The following is a 10,175-nucleotide window of genomic DNA, read 5'->3' as shown; positions in this document are numbered from 1 at the left end:
TCACACAAAACAAATTCCCTTGTTAGCCCAAAAAATGAGGAAAGAAAAAAAAATGCTTCAGTTAGCACTCAGAGCACATCAGTTCTCTCTGGAGGTGGGCAGCAATTTTCATCAGGTTCCTTTGGAACTGCAGTGGATCACTGTCTTGATCAGAGTAGCTGAGCCTTTCTCAGGTGATCACAGATACAATGGGGCCATTACTATGTATGCTGTTTTCCTGGTTCTGCTCACTTCCCTCTGTATCAGTTCATATAAGTCTTCCCAGGTTTGTCTGAAACCATCCCCTTCTTTGTCTCTTATAAGAAGGAAGGTATTCCATCACATTCATATACCACAATTTGTTCAGCCATTCTCCTAATTGATGGGTACCCCCTCGGTTTTCAATTCTTTGTCACCGCTAAAAGGAGTGCCATAATTATGTGTATCCATGAGTCTTTGTCCTCTTTCTATGACCTCCTTGGGATAAAAAAAAGCCCTTGTAGGCACTAGTGGGTCAGAGTATGGTGACATCCTGAGAAGTGTATAAATGGAGATTTTGAACCTTTGGACTTATATCCCCCAGAAGTCCCTTAGTATTTCCCAAAATTCCTTTTCCTGAGTCCCCACATTTTGCATGATTGTATATAAGTGGCTGTAACTCCTCCCTCTTCCTCTCTTGGACCTGCGACTAGGTTGAAGTCAGGTAGTTCTTTTGTTTTAGTTATTATTAATTTTAGAACCCACAGAAAGAATCATCTCTATCCACTTTACCAATCACCCACTCCACCTCCAATGGAATCTGGTATGGAAAATCCTGCTTTCCCCAGGACCCATGACCATTTCAACTGATTTTTCATCCTGTCCTCATCTTCCTTCTTTGGCTTCCCCAACAGTATACTGTTCTGCTTTGACCCCTATCTCTCTGTGAGCTTTTTCTTGTCCTATGTGGTTGTTTTCTTTATTGTTTCATCCTCCCAAGTCTGAGAATAGCCTGTAGGCCCTATTTTCTCTACACAGACTGGCATACTCAACCTAAGATGCTAAAAAATTTGCTTTCTCTCTCCACTTCCCTCTTTCTACTGATGGCATAAGCTGTACCCTCTGACCTAGACCTGGACCTCAAGCAGGTACTCAGGCTTGAAAATCTCATTGTTACAGCTTTTGTTCTTCCAACAGATAGTGATTCTCTCTGGATACCAGACCATGTGACCCTCACGCTTCTGTTCACACACTTTTCCATGTGACATGCTGCCCATCTTTCAAGTGTAGTTTAAATGCAGCTTCATTCTTATAGTTTAGCCAAATTCCCCTCTGGAAGCAGTCTTTCCTTAAGCAGCGTCACCTTCTTGGCATTTTTCACATGCTGATGGGTGGGCACACTTTCTTAGGTGGCAATAAGCTCCATGAGGGCAGGGTCTTTGTCATTTTTCTTTTTGTTTCTCTCACAGTGCCTACCACAGATAACCATATTTCAGAAAACTTTGTTGAATAAGTGCATCTTCTAAAACCAGCATGAGCTATACAGTTCACACAAGTGGAAAGCTGAGTCTGGCAGGCATTCACTCAATGCATTCTGAGATAGATAAAAACAGAACCTATTTTTGGAAAACTTCCATCATAGGAAATTCCACAATACTCTTTGGTAACTCACTTCACTGTTAACTTCTTGCCATCAGGCAACTCTTCTTGGAGCTCCCTAGAATCTCCTCCTGTTGCAGTCAAGCTCAATTCCTCAGTTTGGCCTAAGCAGACCCTTTTAAAAACAAAACAACAAAACTTACCTTCTGCCTTAGAATTGACACCAATATTGATACTAGTTACTATTGATAGCTGGATACTTGCATCGATATTAGTTTCTGATTCTAAGACAGAAGAGTAGTAAGGGCTAGGCAATGGGGGTCAAGTGACTTGCCCAGGGTCACACAGCTAGGTAGGATCTGAGGCCACATTTGAACCTAGGACCTCCCGTCTCTAGGTCTTACTTTCTATCCACGGAGGCACTTAGGTGCCTGACCCAGCAGACTCTTATGATTTGCTGAAGAGCCTGGTGCAGACCTTCCACTTGTACTTTAGGCTCCTCTTTATTAAGCTCAAGACTCCAACATGATTTTTGTGAATTCTGCAGATATAGAATCTCTAGCGTTGGTATCAGAAGCTTCTCATTCTTCTTTGAGATATTTACTGCATGCAGTCAGCCTCATTTCACTTTCCCACAGAGCTAGAGGAATGGCTGTTCAGCAGATCTTAGCCCCTGCCCATTCCAGGTGGTAGGAAGCTTCTTTTGGCTCCTGCTGACCTCCTCACAGCCTTGCTCCAGTCTCCCATGAGAGCAGAAGCCTCTGTTTCTTGGCTCAGGCACAGCTCAGTTGGTCTTTCCTGGGGCTGGTGCCCAACACCCCCAAATTCCAGTGACCTCTGAGTGTCCTTCAGCATTTATCACCATGGCTTTGCCCAACTGGGTGAGAGGTAGCCTGAGGTGCTGGGCAAAGACCTTGGGTCCATGAAACCCTGGTTCCAGTCTTGTCCCTATGATCCTGGGCTAGATACCATTTCTCCAGAGCCAACCTTTTACTGTGTCTTAGACCTCTCTGGTTAAGGAGTCTGGAGAAACCCAAGGAGAATGCTTCCAAGTACACAAAATTAAACATACAGGGTTATAAAAATGTCACAGAGTTCCCCAACCAGTAACATCCTTGGGTGAGACCCTCTCCCTAATCTTACGGGAAGGACAGGCCACCTGCTTGGGTCTACCTGATCCCATTGTACCTGTTCCCCCCTGTAGATCACATATTCAGCATACGCAAGGCCATTCACGCTAGGTCTGCCAATAACAGAGTGATGGCCGGGTGGGGCATGGGCCATTTTCATGGTGCTGAACTGGAGAAAGGACTTTCCAAGGGTCACTCGACAAAAAAGCATTTGCCTGCAGAAAAAAGAAGAGGGTTTTATCATGGAGGTAGATGATAGCACAATGGGCTTAAGAGTCAGGCTGATTTAGTTCCAATCTGATACCAGACACTTTCTAGCTGTGTAGTCCTCGGGGACAGATAACACACCGACCTCACAGGACTGTTGTGAGGATCCAATGAGATCATATTTGTTAAAGTCTTTAATTTGTAGTGTCTAGCACACAGCAGGCACTCAATAAAGGCTCATTCCTTTCCCTTCTTGGCAAGAAGAAAGCTGAGCTGTATTGTCATCTACTTTGCCACTGCACCCCTGGAATAGACTATGAAGCCTCTCCAGCTGATGGGCAGTTGAAATCTTCTCTAAGCCAAGTCCCTGAGGGAAGCAGCTCTTGTGCCTTTCTCCTTTGTTACCCTGAAGCTCGGCACAACACTCCGTTCAAGGGCTGAATTCTTTTTTATCTGTCCAGGCTCCTGTGAAAGGCAGGGTTCTTTAAATCCCAGAAAGTCCTAAGGATGGATGTTATGAACACCATCATGGGTGAGTAAGACTAGAACAGAGTTAAGTAAGATACTAAAGCCTTGGCAAGCCCAATAACCATCAGCACTGATTGGCATCTGGGCTCCCCAGAAGAGGCCTTGGTTACAGGTTTGGGCCAATGGAAAAAGATGTATCTGGGGAGACCATGTTCTAGAATCAACTTGGGAATGAAACCAGCAAGAAACAGTGCCCTCACAAAAAATGCCACATTGGGTACCATTTAAAGTGTAACACATTCAGATCTTTATCTAGGTGGGTTTGCTTCTATCAGCAGCAGGCAAAGTAAGAAGGGGATGGATGGGTACATTTTAGAACCTATACTGTTATTGTATTTCTTGTCTTCTCATTGGGTGGGGGAGGGAGTGGAGGACAGAGACTATGAAACTGAACATCCACCACCATCAGATCAAGCTGGGGGCCCATGGCAGTGGCTCCAGCTTCCTGAACTCAGGATGAACTTGAATGGGACATGAGTGAAACTTGGCTGCTCCATTGCTCACTCTTCTCTTGGTCCTCTGGCAGGAATCCCAAAGCTTGGGCCCAGCTGCTCCACCTTTAACTTTCTGGATGATCCTGCCACCTCAAGGCCTTAGTCTCCTTGCTATTGCTGGCGCCCACCCCCACCCCCTCACCCCTTCCATCTCAAGAACCCTAAACGGTGAGAATGACATGGTATTCTAAGGCTGGCAGAGCACTTTGCTCTAACCCTAGTCAGGCAGCAACTCTGTAGTGGTTCCCTCTCACCTCTAGGATGCAAAAGCCCTCCATAACCTCACTTGCTCCCTCCTACCTTTTCAATCTTCATAAAACTTATGTTGCTTCCTGGCTGTCCCTTTCACAAGACTCTCCATCCCTCAGCTCTAAGGCATTTTCTCTGGTCATCCTCTATGCCAAGAACCACCTCCCTCCTAACCTATCCCCTCCTGGCTTCTCTGGCCTCCTTCAAGCCTCAAAGAAGTCCTTCTGAGCCCTTCAATGGCAATGCCTTCCTTCTCTTCATAATCTCTAATCATTCCTGTCTCTTGTTTGCATAAAGCTGCCTGTGTGCTATCTCCTCCATTAAACTTCAAGTTCCTTGAGAGGAAGAACTCTTTTCTGCCTTTCTTTGTACCCTCAGTTTTTAGCACGTCTGGTACACTGTGAGTACTTAATAAATGTTGGCTGGTGGGATGATTTTAGAGACTGCCCTATAAGGCAGGTATTACAGGAATTATCATCATTGTACAGATGAGGAAACTGAAATTCCAGAATGCTAGGTCTCTGCTGATTCTAAGTCTTGTGCTCCTACCCCCATGGCATGATACATTTTCTTGGAAGAAGTCTTCCCCAACTTTCCTTTTTTAATTAATATCTGCCTGAGTGGCTACAGACCCTTTCAGAAAATCATTTATTGTTAGGAAGCAATAAAACCAGACACTTACCTATGACAGATGTAACAGGACCTATCTTTGTGTGTAGGGCAGCCAGTACCGCCTCCAATTCCATAAACATACTGGTTACTTTTAGAAGAATTCTCTGCAAAATAAATCCCGGCCCCAAACATGCCCCCTATATATGCATGTCTCTCATCGAATCCTTTGTGAATAATGGCATTAATGAAAGGAGAGCCTAGGAGAAAGAGAGACACAAAAGCAGCTTTTAGAAGCCTTGACTGCTTATGTCTGAAAGTTACATGCCTGAGTGAGCTACCACGGGTGCGTTACAGGCTCTTTATCTGATAAAATGTTCTATCACTAGAGATTACAATTGTGGACATTTTGGGGCCCAACAAAGAAGGTTGTTTATAGATTTTGCAAATCTTAAAATCCATCTCTTAGAGATGTTAAGAGTGCTTCTTCCCAAAATACCAATGGTTTTATTGTCAATCCTGCTTGAAGTCAAGTACAGATCAGTGCAACTAAAAAGTAATTTCCTCAGAGTGATTTTTCTTTTTCTATAGCTCAATTTATAAAATTGCCAGTCAAACCAGCCTCTTTCATTTCTTAATCCAGAATCATAATTGTAAACTTTTTGCTGCCTCTCAACATGCCTCCCACCTTCCTAATGCAGATAACAGTATGAATTGGTTTGCTCTTGGGGATCTGTCCAGTGCTTTGCAGACCTTCTCTCAGGAGCACCAGTGAAAACTGGAACATTAGAGCTAATTGTTTTCCTAGTGATCTTTTTGAGTGGATTCCCCCAGATCACACAATGTGACATGATCAAGTGTACCATTCATGGCTGTTTCCTTTGGGGAAAGGATGAAATACCTATCAGCTCCTTCCTTAGCCTCTCGGAAACATAGATTCCTTGAAAGACATAACCACTGACAAAATTTTGCTCAACTAGTAATATTAAATCACACATACAAGAGGGAGACCTGATTCTGGGAAAAGTATTTGTCACTCTCATGAAGGATGTCAATGAGGTTCCAACTCTAGGAGGGATTCCTAGAGGAGACAGAGCCAAGATGGCAGAATAGCAAGAAACAGAGAGCTCCCCCAACAAAACATTCCCCAAAGATGTAGAAAATACACCAGACCAAATCCTGATTGGGAAATCCAAGGAAAAAAAAATCACAGAGACATTTTCCCAGTCCAGGATAGCTAAAGACAACAGACAGGACAAGGCCTAGCCAGAAGCATACCATGCACAGTATTCTTATATAGGGACAGGCTATAAATCAGAGCAGGAGGGCTCATATCTACAACAGAGGGATCTAAACTTATATAGAACAGATGCTGTCAAATCTAACTGGCAGCTCTGTTTTTTGTTATGAAGTTCCAGATCACGAATCTGAAGTGGACCAAGAAGGGAACCTATGCTGAGTGGCATTCCACGGTGAGGAATGGTTTTGGGGCCTAAGCTGCATCTTAAGCTAAAAGCAAGCCCAAAGCAAGCAGCAGCTGTGTGACTCCAGAAACAGGACAGACTCAATTCCAACTGCTAGCCCAGTTTGTTAACTCTAGACAAATGGGAACCTACAGTTCTGTCACTCTGGCTAATAATCACCAAGTCCAGCGGCTGTCTATTGGAACTCCAAATAGGGCAAATCAACAAGCCTATTGCTGAGACTCAAACTGAGCTTGGGAACTTGCTGAGCAAAGACCAATAGGATAGTGATTAGACTTTGTCTTGGATCACATAATTTTGGAAGCACTGAAAGCTTATGGGTCCCCAGTCTGAGTTGTCCCTAAAATCCTGGAATAATAAAACATTTAATACCCTAACTAGCAAGCAAGACTAGCTCAGACATTCCTCGTCAAAAGTGTGCAGATCCTGGTTCTGACATAAGTCTAGTCAGGAAATAGGTTGTTAGAATGAGCACCCAAAAACAAAACAAAAAGACCCCACCATAACAAGCTATTATGGTAGCACTCAAGCCCAGAGGAAAAGAATGACTTCAAAATATCTATAAGGAGACTCAAAAGAAAACACAGCTTGGGCACAACTTCAACTAGAATTCCTAGAAACGATGAAGCAAAAAAAATTTTTTTAAAGAGATAAAAATGTTTGTATAATGAAATGAGAGCATTAGAGGGAAAAATGCTAAAGAAATGAGAGTTATGGAAGAAGAAAGAATTGGAAAAGGATTAAATAGTATGACATAAGACATAAAACTGAGCTCAAACAAATTCCCAGAAAATTAGAACAGACCAAACAAAAGCTTCATGAGACAAAAATTAAAGCAAAGTCAAAACATTGAGAAAAATATTAGAGAAGGTATGGTTAGCAAAAGTAACTGATATGAAAACAAACTGAATAAAAACAATTTTAAAAAATCAACCAATCAATCAGTGTTTATTAAGTACCTACTATGTGCCAGGAACATACTGTGTTAGGGATATTAAAGGATGCAAAAGACAGTCTCTCTGACTTTAAGTTTATAATCTAATACTGACTTGAAAGTCATGTCCTCAAAATAGTTAAGACACATCATATTTCAAGAATTGATCAAAGAAAATTGCTTAGGTACTTTAGAACCAGAGGGGCAAAAGCAGAAATAGAAAGAATTCACTGATTGCCTGTTGGCAAAAATCCTAAAATGAAAGCCCTCAGGAATATAAGTCAAATTTATAGCTTCCAGGCCAAAGGAAAAAACCTGCTAGTATCTAGAAAGAAAGAATTCAAGTACTGAAGTACATAGTCACATAAGACTTAGTAGCAAACCACACTTTTTAAAGAATGGAGAGCTTAGAATTCAATATTCCAGAAGATGAAAGATCTAGGATTATAACTATGAATAACTTAACCGGTAAACCTGAACATAATCCTATAGGGGAAAAACATAAATGTTCAGTCAAATAAGAAAACTTTTAAGCATTCTGGCGAAAAGACCAGAGTTGCAAAGAAACTGTGATATAAACATAGCAGTCAAGAGAAAATGAATGAATAATTATAAGAGATTAAACAAGGATAAATTGCTTACTTTCTGATATGGGTATCTAAACTCTATCATCAACAAGAGTCACAGAGGGAATATAATGAGACAGAAGGTCTGGGAATGGTTCTGTTGTCTTGATCATATTAAAAGAATAATGGAAAGGGAGGGAAAGAGGAATAAACAGGAAGGAGAGGAGGGGGAGGGAGGTAACAAAATTGTCACATTAATAGAAGAGTGCAAATAGAATGTGTACAAAATGGAAGGGATGGGAGAACCTTACTCTCACGTAAACTGGTGCAAGGAGAGAAGAATGCACAAAGATCTATTTATAGAAATACATTTTTCTCAGAGAAATAGGAGAGAAAAGGGAGAAAGGAGAAGGGGAATCAGAGGGAAGATAGATTAAAGGAGGGATTAATACTAAGTGAAACACTATGTATAAAATCAACAGCTCTTTTTGCAGGGGCAAAGCATTAGAAAATGAAGGTGTGTCCATCTGTTTGAGAAAGGCTGAACAATTTACAGTGCTCTGTGTTTATGTGTGTGTGTGTGTGTGTATACAAACACATCTATGTATATGTGATAGAACACTTGTGCTATTAAAAAATAAGAGGAGGCAGTTTCAGAGCAACCTGGGAAGGCTATAAAACTCTTGTAGAGTAAAGTGAACAGGACAGAACTCGGAGAATCTTTCATACAACTAGGTGGCACAGTGGATGGAGTGCTGGTAGTCACAAAAACCCGAGTTCAAATTTGGCCTCACACTTATTAACTGAGTGATTCTAGGCAAGTCACTTAACCCTGTTTGCTTCAGTTTCCTCATCTATAAAATGAGCTAGAGAAGGAAATGGCAAACCATTCCAGTATTTCTGCTGAGAAAACTCCAAACAGGTCACAGAGAGTTAGACACAACTGAAATGACTGAACAACATCACAATACTATGAAATCAAAAAACTTTGAAAGACTTAGAGACTTTTCAGTGTAGTGACCAATCATTATTCCAAATGATTCATGAGGAAACAAGTTACCCATCTCCTGATGGCACTCCTGAGTGCCATCCATCCATCCACCCACCCACCCACATCTTTCTCTCTAATACATATGTGTATGTTTATGGCTACGTGAGTATATACGTGTATATATTTGTATCTGGACATAGCCAAAATGGAAATTTGTTTTGCTTGACAATACATGTTTGTAACAGGAATTTTGTTTTGTTTTCCTTTCTCAAATGAGAGAGGGGGCTGGATAGGAGGGAGAGAAGATGGATTTTTGCTGATTGACTTTTATTTTAAAAGTGCATTAGAAAAGAATGATTCCTTATAGAAGGTAACTTATAGAAGTGGTTTCGCAATTCTCTTGTTTCTGGATGACTGTGCTGAGCACATCAAACTCCAGACTGACTGCCTTTCAAAACAGGGTCAGACCAACATCCAAGGCTTAGATGATGACATTTAGTAAATAAGGGTATGGTTCATTAAGGAGGAATGAGCTGGCCACTGTGGCTTATCTCTGGCAGGTTCTACAGAAGGCCAATGAATTGAACCTAGAAGACGAACAAAGTGGATTGGATTTGGGGGACTGCCTGGGCCTTTTTAATAATTCAAGCTGCTTCCTTTCATGGAACAAAAGACTATCTTTTCAACAACTCATGCTTTCCTAGTTACCCTACGGCATGGAATGCCACCATTTCAGAAGAATCCAAAGGGCTACAGAGGCACACCAAGGTGGGTTGTCCACAGGCTGCATCATGTAATGGAGAAAAAGATTTCATCATGACACTGTCTGACTAGAGGAACTGGCTGATGCCATCACGTTAAAAAAAAAAAAAAAGAATGAGTTATGACAGAGTGACAGCACATAAAGGACCTAGCATACCAGGCCCCAGAGGAAAGCCTGCAATATGTTCAATAGGTTCAATAGAAGAATCACACTGTAGGAAATGAAAAGGATGAATGAGCTGCTATCTACCCCTGAAGATGGCCTCAATCTAGAAGACTATGGTCTCATGCAGTGACAGCTGAGCAGTCTGAGGTCAGTTTGCTGTAGCCGACCAGGCACTTCCTAGTTAAGGGCCCTCAGCAAATCACTGAGCATCATTGGACCTCAGTTTCCTCCTCAGAAAAAAATATGAGGATACAATAAAAAATGTGAAAGTCAAAACTACTCCCAAACCCAAACAAACTACAAATCAAGTTTCTGGGTGGAAAAAGAACAGAGTTACAGTACCTTATACTGACTGATCTATTTATTTAGATCAGGGGTTTACAAACTTGTTTCTTAACTCTTTTGAAAAGAGAAGTATTTCCATAGTTTTTCTTTGTGACCCTGTATCTTATCTCTTATGCATTTACAAATATGGCTCTGAGAAGGGTCCGTTCACAG

At 41.7% G+C, this 10,175-nt stretch overlaps 1 protein-coding gene across 7 annotated transcripts in view; it reads right to left on the bottom strand.

Annotated features, from left to right (window-relative positions):
* The window catches only part of TNKS (tankyrase), a 221,797-nt gene that overhangs the window by 6,229 nt on the left and 205,393 nt on the right, over positions 1-10,175 (bottom strand). For all 7 annotated transcript variants that reach the window (XM_056803482.1, XM_056803484.1, XM_016422786.2 and 4 more), the window contains 2 exons: positions 4,848-5,034; positions 2,746-2,902 (listed from right to left, as the gene is read on the bottom strand). In XM_056803482.1, the coding sequence (XP_056659460.1) occupies positions 2,746-2,902; positions 4,848-5,034 (344 nt within the window). The remainder of the gene's footprint in view (positions 1-2,745; positions 2,903-4,847; positions 5,035-10,175) is intronic.

This window comes from Monodelphis domestica, chromosome 6 (genome assembly GCF_027887165.1).
Source record: "Monodelphis domestica isolate mMonDom1 chromosome 6, mMonDom1.pri, whole genome shotgun sequence".
Classification (NCBI taxonomy): Eukaryota; Metazoa; Chordata; class Mammalia; order Didelphimorphia; family Didelphidae; genus Monodelphis; species Monodelphis domestica.
Note: the sequence above shows the minus strand (reverse complement) of the source record. Positions and strands in the feature narration are given on the sequence as shown.